The following is a 19,318-nucleotide window of genomic DNA, read 5'->3' as shown; positions in this document are numbered from 1 at the left end:
GACTCTGAGCAATAAGCTGCCACCAAAGAAAGTGGGAAAACAATTGTGGTACAAAGCAGTATCTCGACCTAAGCACGAGAAGAAAAAAAGGACTGTGCTTCCAGAGTCACGTGACTATATAGCCTCACATGGGTCACTGGAAGGTCATAGGTGAATTTGTTGTTATCAATTCTCGATCTGTGCATGCGCAAGAGTGATCATTCAATGCTTGAAGCACCACCTCTGGCGGTCAGTAGGGATGAAATAGAATTACTGTTTCATGACATCACAAGCTGGAAGAGAGCAACCAGGTATGCTTTTGAGGAGGTAGCAGCATTGTAACATGGCTTAAAGCTCACAAGTACCTTTAAGTAATAGGAAGCTATTTTTTGCTGTCTGTAGGCACAACTCTCAATCAGTATAATGCAGAAGGTTGCATGCATGTTCTCCCTGTGATTGGGTTTCCTCTGTACTGCTCCTATTCATTACCAAGACCTTGAGTATGATCGAAAATTCTCTTTTTAAAAATGAAATATGAATGCGTAGTTCCCATTGCCCGCCTCATATGTCCTCCCTCCCACAGATGTATAGATCCAGTTTGTGCGGCCTCTCATACTGTCCTTTTGAGATTTACCTGAGCGCTCCATTTCTGTTTTCTTTCCCAGGTTCGTGCTTGACCTTGCACAGTCCAAGTGCCTCTGCTCTAATGGACTATCACTAGCCTGCAGAGACCACACCACTTTTACATATAGAGCCTCTGCGATGTGGATGAGCTGCAAATAGCTATTTTAAACTGCCAGCCTCTCCTCCCAAGCTGCAGCACTGAGATAGCCTAACAACGCTTATACCCTGTGATCCTGCTAGCAGAGGGGAGCAACGCTAGTATTCTGTTTTAACAAAGGTTTTGTTTGAATGGGAGTACACGGCTTACGACTTATCTACAGTGCCGTATTGTGAGGTGTGTGTGTGTGATGGAACTTGGGTGGATTGTAACACACTATTACCAATTTTTAATAGTTCAATTCAATTCAATTCATTTTATTTTTGTAACGCCCAAAATCACAACAACAGTTGTCTCGAAGGGCGTTCATGTTTTGGTTGATGGAGGAAACCGGAGTACCCGGAGGAAACCCATCCAGACACGGGGAGAAACATGTAAAACTCCACACAGAAAGGCCTGGACGACCCGGGGATCGAACCAAACCTTCTTGCTGTGAGGCATGAGTGTTGCCACTCAGCCACCGTGCTGCCTACACACAACAGTGTTTGTAAAGATAAATGTGGACTATGTAATGCAGTGCAATGGAGAATTTAGATGCTTTAAATTGTTGTATTTATTTCAATCTAATTTAAATATATTTTTTTGTAATATTTCCAAATTTAGGAACAGGAACTTTAGGAAGTTTAGTTGGTAAAATAAGACATTTTAACTTAAATTGTGAACTAACCTCCAGAAAGTTATGCTGTGTTGCATTAAATAGATGAGAGGATGCATGGGGTATTCCTAGGCCTGTCACCATGACAAATTTAGAAGAACGATATATTGTTATGGAGATCTATTACGATAAATGATAATATTAAAACAAATTTAGGCCACTGATACAGTAATAATGAAGCAGGATAATTCTAGTAAAACATTTTAAATGGTCTAACATACATGACCATTCACAAAGACAGTGGCTTCCTCTTTTCTGCATCACTCGAGGAAAAACTAAAACTAAAAAACAACTCTGCCCACACCAGTCCATCTTTCCTACAATCAGAGAATAATTTAGCTCAATAAAATGCTTCTTTATAAAAGAAAAATAGACACTGTATCTATAATGCATAAGACAGGAAACAGTTTGAAGGGAAATCTCCAGATTTAGACTGATTTAAAGGCCTGAGCTGCAAGAAATAAACAGCCAGATGAAGCAATAATTAGCCACAGAAGTTACTATTTCAACCTTCTACAGCTATAACAACAAGAAACATAACAAATCTCCCCAATTTTGCAAAGAAAAAGTACCCATGATAAACATTAAGCCCCAAAATATATGGTTCCAGTTTTCATAAATTGAACAAAAAGTCGATATAGTATTTGCTGTACATTTGTATTAAGTGCCCAGATGTTGCATTCTTGATTGCTGTACAGTAGAAGCCTATAGCTTGAACTTTAGCAGTCTCACGGCTAGCATTTGTGTTTGTTACCAAAATATTCCTCTGTTCTAGTATCTGTGGCACATTCGAGAGGTGTGGTGCTGTAATGAGGTGCAGTGTGGTGCCAGGAGCTGATGTCTCTGACCCAGCCTGTGTTTCACTGTTATGGAAATAAATACAGTTTTATTTTTTGTCTCTCTCTCTCAATGTGCGACAGCCTTTTCTTTTCCTCTCTGTGAATGCTCAACCTGCCACAGCCTGCCTTTGTAGTTCCAGTCAAATTATCCACAAAATACCTTCAAGTGGTCTACTTTTCTCAACTTATTGGTCAAAAGTGAGTTGAATATGTCGAAGTTATACATCAGAATAATACGCAATTATAAGTTTGAATCTACTTGGTTGATTTACAGACTCAAGGATTTGACTTTTTTTTTTTCTTTTTTTTACCATCAAATTTGTTTGATGGTTACCTATTTGAACAAATGAAATGTTTTTTTTTTTTTTTTTTTTTATATTAAATAATAATTTAAATTAAATGTAAAACAATTCAAATTATTTCTCATTTTCATAGAGACAACCAGTAAATTATAAAACTCCTCTCAAACCCAAATGTCTTTTCTCAAGCAATTTCCCCTGTTTGTTCAGACTCTCAATCATTACTATAGTAATTGCCAAGGTGATGGGCATTCTGCATTGTCTCACCTTATTATGTTCTGATACTATTGCCATAGCGATTAAGAATTCCAAACAAAATATTGTATCTTCTGAATGAGAAAAAGTCCTTAAAATGTTGTATATCACAGGAAACCCCACGAATAAATCCCTCTTCAAATATCTAACATATAGTCTAAAATGCAAAAATCTGCATTCAAAACTATTACTTACTGTAGACTATATGGAACAGAAAGAGAGCTACCAGCCTGGCCTCACTGCCTTTGATTAACAATCTAAACAATTTAAAACAAAATATGATGTATTTTGAATTAGAAAAACTCTTTATATACATTTTGTTATATACAACAAAATGTTGTATATAACAGAAAGCCTAAACCCACAAATAAAACCCTCTTCAAAGATCTAACATATAGCCCAAAATGCACAAATCTGCAAAAATCTTCTGTTCCATATAGTCTACGTTAATTAGACTATATGGAACAGAAAGAAAAATACCAGCCAGGTGTCACTGACTTTGATGAAAAATGCAAACAATTTAAAAGAAAATATTACAGGAAGCTAAATATCAAAATTTACCCCATAAATGCAGTTAAAACTACCGGTACTACTTACTGTACAATATTTGGAACAGAAAGAGAGCTAGCCAGGCCATAGTGACCATTGTTACCCCTACCACTCCTGCAGATTCCTGGAGAGGGCTTTCAGACGAGCTGGAGGGGAGATGATTTGACATAAGAGGTCGTTTGGTTGACTCATATTTGGCCCTTAGCTTTTCAAGGTGAAGAGCCATGAAAGAAGGCTTGAACATCAATAGGTGAGCGCACGGCTGTGAAGGTCCAGAGGGCACTTCTTTTCACGGCTTCCATCACGAGCTGTGGAAATGGGCCATCCGTCAGCAGCCCCATGCATTTCAATGGTAATCAATTCAGTAGAGCAGCTACAGTTAGCTCGGGACACCCACAAGCTCAAGCAAGGGTGCAAGGTGAAAAGGAGGATTTTTTATTATTTTTTTTTTTGTGCAAACAAAACTCCAATAGCATGAGAGAATTTTACGGAAAATCTTGCAGAAAATCCATGTTAGGAAAGTCTAAGACATTTTTTTTTTTCTACACCTATCCAGATAGGAACAACTATGACCTCAAAACCAGTTTACATTTCATTGGTTTATATACTATTTAGACAATTATGCACATTTTGCTAATGAAATCTGATGCTTAATGGTTATTTATTTTTGTTTACAAACCTGTATTACTCGTATAACATGTTGGTCAAAAAATCCCTTTAAAAGATTAAGGCAAGGCAAGGCAGGTTTATTTGTATAAAACAGGTCATACACATAGTAATTCAAAGTGCTGTACAGAATAAGAAAGACATTCAAATCACAACATAAACAAACCAAAACATAAATAATCATCATAAAATTGTCATTAAGAGAAGATTGCACCTTTCAGTCATATATACAGCTAAACAGAACTGTTTTGGAGCCTGAATTTAAACACTGTCAAAGTAGAGGCCTAGCCCACATCTACAGAAAGACTGTGACTCTGAGTGCAAGATGGTTCATATGGCACTGACATGTCATAGACGTACTTAACATAAAATTATATTAAATATCTGGTAATAATGGTAAATTCCTTATTTTTTTTTTTCCAACAAATAGAGAATACTTTCTTGCATTTTTGGTTATTTACACTTTTTGTTAGTAACAGAATATTGCATACTTATATTATTGTACTCCACAGGTTTGTATAAGACTATCCCATTGCATCTGGAAGGGCATCTGGCATAAAAACAACCAGAAACGACCAGCCACATTGAAATACACTATAAACATGTTCTGTTTCTAATGTAGAACCCCAAATAGTCTAGAGTCTAAATTTGATGTGCAGCTAGAGAAAACAATTTCTATGCTTGAAACTACTTTCCCCTTTCATCAAAATGACTTGAATACAAAATATAGTTTCCTGTATTTTTTCCCTTTTAAAATTGATTTTCTTAGAACTCTAATTTGTAATTTTATATTGAGAAGAAACCTTGATTTAAATAGTGAGATTTCAGATCCATTGCATCAGTGGGAATACAGGAGGCAAAATGAATGAGATATTTGACCTTTGCAGAGTCGTCCCTGGGTAGTGTGCTTTGCTGGAGGGCATGCAGGCAGGAGGCAGCGAACGGTGTTGAAATTATGACTCCCACTGTTAAACTTGGTCTCCCACTAACTCCACTCTCACTATTAATAGGCAAAAAACTCACTAGTAGCATAATGAGACGAGATGTACTGTACAAAGCTTATATTGAGGTGCAGACAATTTGGTTAACTAGAAGTGCTATAATACAGAATATGATGTTTTGTTCTTTTAGCCATACAGTGTTATGAAAAGGTCAGTGAAATTGAGCCAGTGGCAAAATGAATCAACTGTGAATGAACTGTGTGGATCCAGAGCTTTATTTAAAACCATAAGTATTATGGGATGCAATTTGCACCAAAAGACAACATCATATTTTTTTTTCACAATTCTATGTGTGAGTAAGTCAGTGTCTAAGCATGATATTTCTTTCTTTGTGTTTTATGCAACTTTACTGGTGGAGGGCCACAGCCTGATTTAGTTCTACTGTATGGCATTAAACCTATCTCCATGGAAACAATCAGGCTAAGTTACAGGTTAGATTTGTGGAGAGATGAGATGGCTGACAGTTTGAGTACATGTTTCCCTTAATATGTTAGAAAAAAAAAAAAATCTGTTAATGAATATAGGTATAGGAATATAGGTTTCATCCCATACTATATTCCAGAAATAACGTCTGCAAACAAGCAAGTGGCAAACCCCTGACCAGAAATGTTACGTACTGCACAAAAAAACAAAAAAAAACAAAACAACATGTCATGGTTGGTTTGCTTGGCTGGTTCTTTTCTGATATAATAAAATGTTGGCAAGAAATTTGTGAGTGGATATAGCATTATGGTCACATGGCTACATTTTTATATAACGCTTTTCGAACTTCAATGAACTCAAACTGCTTTACATCAAGGGATTCATCTGTGGGAGGTGGAATTGCTCCTCCAATCTGAAGGCCAGAGGTTCTGACCGCTCTATTAATGATGTTTTTATGTCAAAACCGGGATTCAAACTGCCAACCTTCGGATCAGTGAAGGAACACTCTACCAACTGAGCTACTGTCCCCCTTACCATTGTAAGATAGTGCCAGTCTCCAACCACACTGTTGTCTGATATTCATTTTTGTGTTCTGAGTTTCAAAGAGCATTTCATTTTTAGTGAATAACTTTTGCCCAGTATTGTTCATGGAGCAGAAGCAGCAGCAGGTCGTGTTGTTGCCAAATCTTTAGCTAAAGCTTGTGTCATTTGGCAGAATGATAGAGCGGAGAGGCTGACAGCTACCGGCAGGAAACATGTCAACACTATGACAGATGCTAGCTTTTCCAAAGGCTATGATGACTTTTTAGTTGACTGGGTTTTCACTGAACTGCCCCCACATCCTACAATCAAAAAGTACAACGCCAAAGCAGGGAGCCGATCAGAAGTGGTTTGTAATAGTTTAGAGAGAGAGGAAGGAGTGCATGTCTTTGTTCAGCATGAGATGGGCTGTCAGGTTCACAAAGCGCAGCCACTGCGTCTCAGTGGGAGGTGGCAAATGAATGGTCTGTTCTCGTGATGAAGATTTGCGGTTTGCTAAAGATATGTGAGAAACAAAAGGACAGACTCTATTGACTGTCAGTCAACACATTAACATCCCCTCTGACATGCATGCTTTTACACCAGTGCCATTCATCCACTCTCAACATGAGTCAATATGTCAACGTCCATGCATCTCACTCCCAAGATAAATTTCTCAAGAAAAAAACATTTAAAAATTATGTTTGTATTACTTTTTGTCTCAGTAGGCTGGAATGATTTTAGCAACAGTCAGGTAATATTGTAGTTATAGAAGTATTAGTAAAGAAAAAGGTAGGAGTGGCTGTAGCAGTTGTACCTGTAGTAGTAGTAGTATTAGCTGTAGTTGTAGCAATAGCGGTAGTAGCAACAGCAGTAGCAGTAGGAGTAGCAGTAGCAGTAGTAGCTACTCCTCATTTGAAAACTATTGCAAGCAGTTTCAAATAGAATTCACTCTCATGTAGAAATCTCATGTTTTTCTGTATAATCATGCCATCCATTCTCACCTCCCCGCCTCTCACCTCTCTCCATCCAGACTCCATCTTGTGTGATGTGGACGAGTTTGAGTGTTTGGACAGAGCTCGTTGTGTCCCAGAGGCGTGGCTCTGTGACGGGGAGCCGGACTGTCCAGACGCTTCAGACGAATCTCATCAAACATGTAAGTCACCCATCCATTTATTATACATGCAACAAAACACCCATATGCACTTTGTATATGGTGAGTGTCTGTTTTCTGCATAATATCGAGGCTGCACAATCTATAAAACTACATTGTAAACAACGTCTTGCACCACAAAAATACGATTTTCATGGTGAAAGTAGCAAAACGTCATACCAAAATTGTTTAGTTCAGTTTTTCAAACTATGTGTCACTTTACATTTCTTCATTGTTTTCAAGTTTACCAAATCAATACTTCCATATCAATCGATCGATAATTCTCAAACATATCTCATGCATGCATTTGAGTGGTTTGTTATGGGTTGGTGCTCAGGGTTTTGTCGTAGAACATGATATGCAGAACATGTATATAGAACAGACATGATTTCCTGAAGAGAACAATTTAAAATCTAAACCAAGCTTTTGGGTTGTAAAATGTTGATCCCCAGATAGGGCTGGGCACCGCAATGCTGGTTCTAGTGCCAGCTTTTCAGTTCCTTGGCTTTAAATGTCCATGTCAATGGGGTAATACATACAGCACACTGATTTATTTAACAGCAGCACAGGTGCTCATGCATCACCACTGCACTCTGCACAAACCAATGGCACAAACAGCTCTCACATTTTAACATACTCCTACATGTGTCCAAACACAGTGCAGTGTCATCTTACCAGTAAAACAGAGGAGATCAAAAGAGATTCAACTTGTATCCCCTCGAAAACACCTCAAGTCTCCAGTTCAGAGCCTTTACAGTGTCTCATAGTCAAAGTGTTGTGTGTAATAATAAATCCACATCCAGTCACAGTCTGTAAAGCTGAAGCCAAACAGATAATATGAACTAAACATCCTCCACTTCCTCGGTAAAAGCGTAATTCCCAAATAAAAGTGGTGTAGTAAATATCCAGCGTGGAGAATGCATCTGCATAAACATGCAGCCAAACGAGTCCATGTCAAGTTGAAGCCAAACAGATAATATGAAGCCAACTCAGCCAAAATCTTTCTTGGTACCAGTAAAAATGTAATTCACAAATAAATGTGTGGTAGTAAATATATTCATTGTGGAGTGTGTGTGCATAAAGATGTAGCGAAACAAGTCCGTATTAAGTTTGCTATAATCCTCCTCCTTCGCCCACATAGTAACCACGTAGTAACAGAGTAAAGTTATTTATCAAAACAACAGAAGCAACAAAAGTGAAACTTAACCATGTGTCAACTGAATTCAATTCAGTTTATTTTTGAAAAGCCCAAAATCACAACAGTAGTTGCCTCTTAGGGCTGAACATTAGAACTGATTTAACTAACAGAAAGTTAGAAAATCAGTGAGTCCACATGAGAATCAGCTGTGCACTCTGGTTCATTTGCATGCACATTTTTTTTAGATACAACTGGACATCAGTTGTATTTAAAGCCTAGTACTATGTTTTAAAATATGAATTAACATAGTTAAAACATAATTCAAGGACTGAAAGAATAAAGGTGCAGAAAAAATAATAATTTATGAACCAGCATTGGAAAATTGTTAAGGTATATAAAAAAAAAAAAAAAAAAAAAAAAAAAAAAAACTGTACTAGACCTATGCCCTGATCTTAAGTAATACTACAACTAGTATTGGTACTGATAAAAAAATAAAATAAAAATAATTAAAGCCGCAAGCGCCGGCCACCGCCCCCACACACCATTTTCCCCGCATGGCCACCCCACGGCCGCAATCCGCCCCCCTTCACACAGTTTCTATATAAATATGTGTGACCAACACATTATAATGGAGGTCCACGGCGTTGAACCGGCAACCTCGTGCACAATACAGGTATGGTGTAATGGACTTTTTTGCCCCTTTTAATGCCCACAATTATCTCCCCAAGTTTCATGCCAATCGGACAAAGTTGTCTATTTTACCAATACTGTAGAGGGCGCTATAGTGTTAATTTAGATAACAATTAATAGTGCATTCTACTAATACCCTGATATCACATGTGTGATGAGAATTTCAGCTGTGTAGAACCATGTATGTGCGTGTAAGAAATTTTTAAATATTTTTTTTTTTTAGTATTTGTGCTCCTGATGCCACCGATTTATTCCCCGAATTTCGTAGGAATCCGATAATGTTGGCGTTTCACCCCCTATGGTAGGGGGCGCTATAGTGTTCATTTTTATTACAATTAATAATCCATTTTATTAATACCCTCACATCACATGTGTGATGTGAATTTGAGCTGTGTAGACCAATGCATGTGCGTGTCAGACATTTTTCAATGATTTTATTTGGAGTCTTTGTGCCCCTGGTGGCCAAGTGTGAAAAATGACCTATGCCCGTAATATTATTTTTTGGTTCACGTCATGCCCCCAATTTATTCCCCGAATTTCATAGGAATCCGATAATGTTGGCGTTTCACCCCTATGGTAGGGGGCGCTATAGTGTTCATTTTGATTAAAATTAATATTGCATTCCATTCATGCCCCAATCACGCATATGTGATGTGAATGTGAGCTCTGTAGGGCAATGCCTGTGGTCGTGAGAGGACATTGAAAAAACAGGAAACGAAGGCATATTTCGGTGGCGGCGTACGGACGAACCGTGTGGAATTCGGAGAAAACGTGGATGTTATTTGAAAACCTATGTATCTAGATGTGGCATGTGAAATCTGAGCTCATTTGGACCAAAAACCTGAGATTAGTAGTGTTTTGAAAACACGCTGCGAATGAAGTGGCGAATATTTGATCCAATATGGCTGACTTCCTGTCTGTCATAGGGCAGCGCTGTAATTATATTTTTTGCTTCTCTCTATGAGCTCTATCACTGGTACGAATTTCGTCAAAATCTGAGTCGGGCCTCCCTATTAAATTGAAAATCTCAAAATTTCTAGGTGGCGCTGTCGAGCCGGTGTGCTTCGGACATTGTCACGATGCCAATTTTATGAAATTTTTCGTCGAGCCGGTCGATCCTATACCTATATGTGGGACTTTTCGTCGACGTTCAGGGGGTGAAAACTGCGATTGTTTTGGCGGAAAAATAATAATAATTAAAGCCGCGAGCGGCGATGATAGCCCTCGCCACCCGCGCAACCGCCCCCCCACGCGACCGCCCGGGTATGGCCACCACCCCCACGCACCATTTTCCCCGCCCCGCCACCCCATGGCCGCAATCCACCCCCCTTCACACAGTTTCTATATAAATATGTGTGACAAACACATTATGGATGGAGGTCCACGGCATTGAACTGGCAACCTCGTGTACAATACAGGTATGGTGTAATGGACTTTTTTGCCTCTTTTGAGGTGCACAATTATCTCCCCAAGTTTCTTACCAATCAGACAAAGTTGTGTATTTTACCAATACTGTAGGGGGCGCTATAATGTTCATTTAGATAACAATTAATAGTGCAATCTATCAGTGCCCTGATGTCACATGTGTGATGTGAATTTGAGCTGTCTAGACCAATATACATGTGTGTCAGACATTTTTTAATGACTTTTTTTTTGTTTGTGCGCCCCTGGTGGCCAAGTGTGAAAAATGACCTATACCCGTGATATTATTTTTTTGTCCACGTCATGCCCTCAATTTATTTGCCGAATTTCGTAGGAATTTGATAATGTTTGTGTTTCACCCCTATGGTAGGGGGCGCTAAAGTGTTCATTTTGATTACAATTAATAGTGCATTCTATTAATGCCCTGATGTCACATGTGTGATGTGAATTTGAGCTGTGTAGACCAATGTATGTGTGTGTCAGACATTTTTCAATCATTTTTTTGGAGTCTTTGCGCCCCTGGTGGCCAAGGGAGCAAAAAAACCTATGCCCATAATATATTTTTTTGGTCCACGTCATGCCCCCAATTTATTCCCCGAATTTCGTAAGAATCTGATAATGTTTGCATTTCACCCCTATGGTAGGGGGCGCTATAGTGTTCATTTTGATTACAGTTAATATTGCATTCCATTTATGCCCCAATCTCGCATATGTGATGTGAATGTGAGCTCTGTAGGGCAATGCCTGTGGTCGTGAGAGGACATCAAAAAAACAGGAAACGAAGGCGTATTTTGGCGGCGGCGTACGGGCGAACCGTGTAGAATTCGTGGAAAAAACGGATGTTTTATGAAACCCCATGTGTCTAGATGTAGCATGTGAAATCTGAGCTCATTTGGACCAAAAACCTGGGAGGAGATGCATTTTGAAAACACGCAGTGAAAAAATTGGCGAATTTTTGATTCAAAATGGCCGACTTCCGGTCAGTCCTAGGGCAGCACTATGATTGGCTTTTTTGCTTGTCTCCATGAGCTCTATCACTGGTGTGAATTTCGTCAAGCTAGGGCAAAAAATGCATGTCAGCTCCCAATTCATTTGAAAATTTTGAATTTTCTAGGCGGCGCTGTCGAGCCTGTGTCCATTGGACATTGTTGTGATGCCAATTTTATGAAATTTTTCGCCGAGCCGGTCGATCCTATATGTATATGTGGGACTTTTTGTTCATGTTCAGGGGGTGAAAAATGGGATCAAAGAGGAGGAAAAATAATAATAAGAAAAAGAAACCATGGAAGAACAATACCCCTCGCCATCACTTTGTGAATGGCGAGGGCTAATAAGAAACCCAGCAAGAACAATGCCCCTCGCCACTCACGAAGTGATGGCGAGGGCCAAAAATAAAAAAAATACATGAATTGAACAAATTTGACCTGAATGATCTTTGTCAGAACTAGAATAAGGCCACATGGTAAGAAACTACTGTTGTGTTGATATCACATTTTATTGTCTGAAATGGTTTTACTATCATTGTAGTATCAAACTTGATATTGGTTATGAATCCTTATCATTTAGTATAAAAAACTAGCACTACCAGCTGATCGTAGTACAGTAGAATTTTCAGTATTATTAGTCCAAGGTATACTAGCATTGTATAAAGTCCACTTCATCCTATTGTAGGCGGTTGTATCCGATTCTTGAGAGACATATTAAGTCCTTTTTGAGTCCTTCAAAGCAGAAGACAGTCCTTAAATAGAATCTATAGATGTATGGAGTATGTTTATGTATTACGGTCCATGGAGAGAATAAATGAAGAGCGCTGCTATCGTGTGTTTACGCTACCGCCCATATCAACTGATGGAAATGAACTGTCCTACAGCATTATCATGGTGACTATAAACTAGAGAAGTGACAAGGAATAGTCTGTAGTGACCGAAACATCATGAATATGAACAAAACACTTAATTACTCAATACTGATGTCAATACAATTATACATTAATTGAGATGAGATCAAAACCTACCTACCACCTATGTTTACCACCTATGTTTTTCACCTATGTTTTTCACCTATGTTTCATAACAGGTGATGAATCTTGGCCCATCACTGTATTTTCTATGAAAAAGTAGGCTGGACATTCCTATCTGTTAGAGGAGAACACTGTTCATGAAATAAGAAAAAGGGCTTTTGGCTGTTTTGCTTCCCAAAAATGGAATATATTTCAGGACATGCAAAACTGAATACTTTGGTGCCACAAATGCACTTTAATAATTTGGTGACAAACTGTTATTCTCACACCTACACCATGTTTTAAATAGACTTATGTACTTATTTATTATTTATTTTGTTTGTATTTTTCTGTATTTGAACATGGCACCCTTGAAAAGGAGAGTCTGAGTGTTTTCATTGGGCTCTCCTTGTATAAATAAAGATAAATAAATAAAGATACATAATACCTCATGACCATAAAAACATCTAATAGCATCAGTTTTAACACCTACTTCAGAGAGTATGTAGCAATGATAGTACTTCTAGCTGGAACACATAATGGTGCATGTATCTGTATCAATTGAAACAGCAAAGTATGCAAATATTTTTGAGGTACAAATGCAAAAAAAAAAAAAAAAAAAAAAAGGCACTGTCACAAATGGAAGAAAAAAAGCCATAGACATGACAAGAGAATTTAGTGTAGGATATGTCCCTGGTAATTGTTTGGACATCTGCTGAAAGTTACAACCCATAGAACCTGGCCAGCTGACATCAATCTCTTGTGTCCTAAATCTCACTGTTGTAACGTTTAGAGACTTTGAATAGTGACTCATTCCTTCTTTCTCCCACAAGGATGAACAAATCACATCAGCACACATGCGGAAACTGTCTATCAGAGCCATTGTACGCTGTTCGTGTTACAAAAGCATATAAGTGTGTATTAGGGAGAAGAGATGTTACGATTATTTTAATTGCGAATAGTGAATGTACAGGTCACAATATAATTAAATAAATCTGAATCATTAATAGGATCAATCTTACAATATCCCTTTCAATTCAATATGTTTCCAATATTATTCAAAAATTCAGCCTAAATGTAAAGTGATTTTTGTTAGTTTAGTGTGGTAAATACATAATAAATATATATTTTCCACCTCTAAGGCACTCAAAGTGCTTTACACCAAGTAACCACTCATTCACACACACACATTCAAACACCAGTCTACACAGACACTGAGGGCGAGGTGGGCTAAGTGTCTTGCCCAAGAACCCAACAACAGCATTCATCTGTGGGAGACCTCCTCCTAAATACTACCACACACCTCCTGTGTGGGGTAGTATTCACATGTGCTTATATTAATTTTTAAAAGCAAGAATCTACACTAGACACCAGTAAAGCTAATCATTTGTTCCTATACAAAGTGTCATATCATAGTACATAACACAGAATGCTACATAGAAACATGCCATTCAAGTGGGCCAAACAGCATCCTTTCAAAACATTATTAAAGCAAAGAAGAGATGATAACAAAGTAAGGTGTTATTAACATCTTATCAGTGGAGCTACATTGTTGGCTCTAGTGTAAATTAGCCTTAATGTAAATCACATTGGACTTGTCACTGTCGCTACGATCCGTCACCTCCAAAAATGGCTCCATCAAACTATGATATTAAAATTCAGTGCAGGTTCCTCATCAGTGTGAGTTATTGGCTGTAATTGGGTCTTTATGGTTTTGGCACTGGCATCTGTGCATAAATTGACCACACTGCACAATATTTATTAACGTCTTAGCGTGCAAAAGGTCATATATCAAGAGGGGCATGATGAGATGGGGACGCTTGTTAGGGAAGCAGAAGAAAAAACAAATGTTAAGTGCTGAAAGATATGAAAATATGTTTTATTTCTTCTTTCAGACCAAGGCTTAGTTTGTTTCAGACCAAGGTTTAGTCTAGGACTGCTTCAGGACTGTATCCCAGGTGTGTGAGACTAAAAGAGCCCCCTCGTCCCGGTTTCAAGTCCACCTGGAATAGTGTCCTAAAGAAGTTGGACTACAGATGGCACTGTTGTCTTGATTGCACCGGTAAACAGCGCTAAAACTCCTCTTTAAATCAGCTGACCGGACATGTTACAGCAACATCACGTGACCACTCTGAAAACAAACTAAACCTTGGTGTAAGACACCACGAAGGAATCTATTAAAATAAGTTATAAAAAATTGAAAACTACTTTCCGTTTACTCATGGATCCTCAGTCTTTTACTCCTCTTTAATATACTTAAATTCATAAACATGAAAATGATGTGTTAAGGGTAAAAAAGTAATATTAAAGCTGCAAGCGGCGATGATGGCCCTCGCCCCCCCCACGCAACCGCCCGGGGTGAGCCACCACCCCCACGCACCATTCCCCCCACCCAGCCACTCCCTGTCCACTATCCGTCCCCCTTCACACAGTTTCTATAGCGCTGTGTGGCCATTGCATTACAATGGAAGTCCACGGCGTTGACCCGGCAACCTCGTGCATAATACAGGTATGGTGTATTGGACTTTTTTGCCTCTTTTGAGTCCCACAATGATCTCACCAAATTTCATGCCAATCGGACAAAGCTATGTATTTTACCTGTACTGTAGGGGGCGCTATAGAAGTCACTGGCCACATGCCATCATTATGGTAATCTATTCACAGTTTTATTCTGCATCAGTGATTAGAATTTGAGCTTTTTAAGCTGATCCATGTGTCTGAGCGGGAATCAATGAAACAGGAAATGAAGGTGTTATTCGGCAGATGCGTATAGGCAAACGCCGAATTTGGAGAAAATGCGGATGTTTTTTGAAAACCCATGTGTCTGGATGTGGCAGGTTAAATCTGAGCTCATTTGCACCAAAAACCTTGGACTAGATACAATTTGAAAACATGCGGTAAAAAAGCGGCAAATATTCAATCCAATATGGCCGATTTTCTGTCCGTCATAGAGCAGTGCTTCAATTAATTTTTATGCTTGTCCCATGATTCTCTATCACTGTTCCAATTTGTGTGCATGTATTCAAAAATTTACCAGCCTCCTCTCCCATAGCAATGAAATTGTAGGTGGCGCCGTCGAGCTGGTGGGCATGGGAGTTTTTTGAGATGCCAAATTTATGAAATTTTTCACAGAGACGGTTGATTCTATACCCCCATGTGAGACTTTTCGTGCATGTTCAGGGGGTGAAAAATGTGATTGTTTGGGCAGAAAAACGAAGAACAATGTTAATATGCAGTGTGGCCCTGGGCTGTGTGGCCCTGGCTTCATATGAGAGGGGTCTGTGGCTTTGCACCGGCAACCATCTACATAATACAGGTATGGTGTAATTGACTTTTTTGCCCCTTTTAATGCCCACAATAATCTCTAAAGTTTCATGCCAATCGGACAAAGGTGTGCATTTTACCAGTACTGTAGGGGGCGCTATAGAGGCCACGTTCACAGTTTTATTCTGCATCAGTGGTTAGAATTTGAGCTTTTTAGGCTGATCCATGTGTCCGTAAGGGGGAATCAAATAAACAGGAAAGCAGTCATGTTTTGACAGTGTGCTGCGCATAAACCATAAAGAATATCCCCAAAACGTGGATAATTATTGACAATCAACATGTGTACATGCTGTATGTGGAATTTGAAGTAATTTGGATGAAAAGCCTAGGACTAGATAGGTTTCACATGAACGTATGTGAAAGTGGTGTGGGAATTTAAATCCAATGATGAAGTCATATTTTGAGGGCATGCTACTCATGAACCATAAAGAATATCCCCAAAACGTGGATGATTATGGACAATCAACATGCGTACATGCTGTATGTGGAGTTTGAGGAAATTCGGATGAAAAACCTAGGACTAGATAGGTTTCACGTATGTGAAAGTGGTGTGGGAATTTCAATCCAATAATGAAGTAATTTTTTGACTGCGAACTACACCAAAACCATAATGAATGTTTCCAAAACGTGGATGATTATTGATGAACATCCTCTATAGATGTGGCATGTGGAGTTTGAGCTCATTTGGATGAAAAACAGCACTAGATACGTTTCATAGACATGCAAGTCAAAGTGCCATGGGAATTTCTTTTCAATTAATTGCGCCCCTGGTGGCCAACCGTGGAAAATAACCCATGGCCATAATGTATTTTTTTGGTTCTCCTCATGCCACATAGTGTTCATTTTGACAGTTTTTAGTGAATTCTATTAATACCCTCATATCAATGTGTGATGAGAATTTCAGCTGTCTAGACAAATGTATGTGCGTGTAAGAAATGTTTTAATGTTGTTGTTTTTTTAAGTCTTTGCACCCCTGGTGGCCAACCGTGGAAAACGACCCATGGCCATAATGTCATTTTTTGGATCTTCTCGTGCCACTAATTGATTCCCCAAATTTTGTAGGAATTGGATAATGTTGGCGTTTCACCTCTGGGGTAGGGGGCGCTATAGTGTACATTTTGATAACAATTAATAGTTTATTCTATTAATACCCTCATATCACATGTGTGATGTGAATTTCAGCTGTCTAGACTAATGTATGTGCGTGTAAGAAATTTTCTTATGTTTTTTTTTTTTTTGAGTCTTTGCACCCCTAGTGGCCAAGCGTGAAAAATGACCTATGCCCATAATATTATTTTTTTGGTCCACGTCTTGCATCCAATTTATTCTCCAAATTTTGTAGGGATCCGTTAATGTTGGCGTTTCACCCCCATGGTAGGGGGCGCTATAGTGTTCATTTTGATTAAAATTAATATTGCATTCCATTCATGCCCCAATCACGCATATGTGATGTGAATGTGATTTCTGTAGAAGAATGCCCCTAATCGTGAGAGGACGTCGAAAAAACAGGAAACAAAGGCATTTTTAGGTGGCAGCGTACGGGCGAACCGTGTGGAATTTGGAGAAAATGTGAATGTTTTACGAAAACCCATGTGTCTAGATGTGGGATGTGAAATCTGAGCTCATTTGGACCAAAAACCTGGGACTAGATACGTTTTGAAAACATGCATCGAAAAAAGTGGTGAATTTTCGATTCAATATGGCCAACTTCCTGTCTGCCCTAGGGCAGCACGATGATTGGCTTTTTTGCTTGTCTCCATGAGCTCTACCACTGGTGTGAATTTCGTCAACCTAGGGCGAAAAATGCATGTTGGCTCCCAATTCATCTGTAAATTTTGAATTTTCTAGGTGGCGCTGTCGAGCTGGTGGGCATGTGACATTGTTGCGATGCCAATTTTATGAAATTTTTTGCCGAGCCGGTCGATCCTATACTTATATGTGGGACTTTTCGTGCATATTCAGGGAGTGAAAAATTCAATCGTTTGGGCGGAAAAAAAGAATAAGAAAGAAACCCAGCAAGAACAATGTCCCAAAAACAATGAGGGCCAATGAGGATGGTGCCCCGGTTGCATATATGAAAATGAAAATATTAGCTTCACCAGCTGGGCGCGTGTTCACAGCTGCTAATGTATTTATGCTAAACAGTGATGGCTTGTTAAAGGGGGGGTTCCCACAGTGCTAATACAAGAGAAACAACTCACAGACACATGTTGGCAGCACACACAAAAGCCCTTTGAAGACTTGACTTGTGCCGGTTGTTGGTAAAATAATGTTTATATGAAGGTTTACTGGGACTGTGGCTTCCAGATGTGCATATTTGTACAGATGCTATGGAGACAGGAAGTGACTAATATGGGAACATGGTACAGTTTGTACTGATGTTGGTATAACAGAGATATAGGGTACACAAGTTATTTGCTTTGTATACAATTAGTGATGCCTTGTTACACTATAGGCCAGGGGTCGACAACCTGCGGCTCCGGAGCCGCATGCAGATCTTTCATCCTTATACTGCGGCTCTGCATGGCTTGGGAAAATAAATTTTAAGTATTTAATTAAAAGTATTTTATTTGTGTTAGTTTCTTACTTTCTTATTGTACTTTAAATTGGAAGATTATTATGATCTTGAAATATTAAAATAAAATTATATTTTCACTCTCGGAACAATGTTAAAAACAAACACTGCTCATGCCTCACAGACACAGCTCACAGTCCTGCATAAAGACACAGCCGCACATAGGGGTCAGGAGCAGGAGGATCTTCTCCGACATAACTTTCGCCCGTCCTTCATGACGCACTAATAAACTCGTTCGTAGATATATCCTGAAATTCCTGAACGGAAATCGCCACACAAAATCTGTTTGATATAATGGCAAGTATATTATATCTGTGATAGATCTGCTCTTGTCCTCCACGATGACGTATCACATATAACACATCAGACACGTCGTCCAAAAGTAAAGCCACAAGCGAGTGAAAATGAGCCAAAACAAAAGTCTTCAGAGAGCTTTTTAACAAAGGGGAAAAGGCCAACTGAGGAAGAGGAGCCTACAACCACCAAGAAAAAGAAAGCTAAATTTAACAGACAACACCAGGAGTCCTACTTAAAATATGGGTTTGTTGCTACAGGTGACTCTCACGCACAAAGTCCGCTCTGTGTAATATGTGGGAAAAGCAAATGAGACAATGAAACCTTCAAAACTGCTTTGGCACTTGGAGACAAAGCACCTGGGATTAAAAGATAAGCCTTTAGAGTTTTTTGAAAGAAACTGCGGAGCAGACTAGACATAATCACACTGCGGGTGTCCTTGTCTCTCATTACTCCTCGATGGGTCCACCTCATCCCAAAGAAACAAGCACAGGGCTCCTACTGATTCAGCAGTATGGTGAGTTGTATTTTTTATGCACTTAGTAATTTTTGCCATTTTTATCTGCCATGTGTAGAAGGCCGGTCCGTGAAGATAAAACCTACATTATTCCGTTACATTATTATTATTATTATTATTATTATTATTATTATTATTATTATTATTATTATTATTATTATTATTATTATTATATACAGTGTTATCTTCATTTTAGATGTCAAAAAGTATTTGCGGCTCCCAGTGTTTTATTTTCCGTGG

The 19,318-nt window shown here is 38.8% G+C and overlaps 1 protein-coding gene across 1 annotated transcript in view; it reads left to right on the top strand.

Annotated features, from left to right (window-relative positions):
* Nucleotides 1–6,953: 6,953 nt before the first annotated feature.
* lrp1bb (low density lipoprotein receptor-related protein 1Bb) overlaps nt 6,954–19,318 on the top strand; it is a 464,724-nt gene continuing 452,359 nt past the window's right edge. Inside the window, exon 1 of the mRNA XM_055230393.1 lies at nt 6,954–7,122. Coding sequence (XP_055086368.1) covers nt 6,954–7,122 — 169 coding nt within the window. The remainder of the gene's footprint in view (nt 7,123–19,318) is intronic.

The sequence above is a fragment of the Periophthalmus magnuspinnatus genome, chromosome 21 (assembly GCF_009829125.3).
Source record: "Periophthalmus magnuspinnatus isolate fPerMag1 chromosome 21, fPerMag1.2.pri, whole genome shotgun sequence".
In the NCBI taxonomy this organism is placed as follows: Eukaryota; Metazoa; Chordata; class Actinopteri; order Gobiiformes; family Gobiidae; genus Periophthalmus; species Periophthalmus magnuspinnatus.
This window is presented reverse-complemented; position numbering and strand designations above follow the sequence as displayed.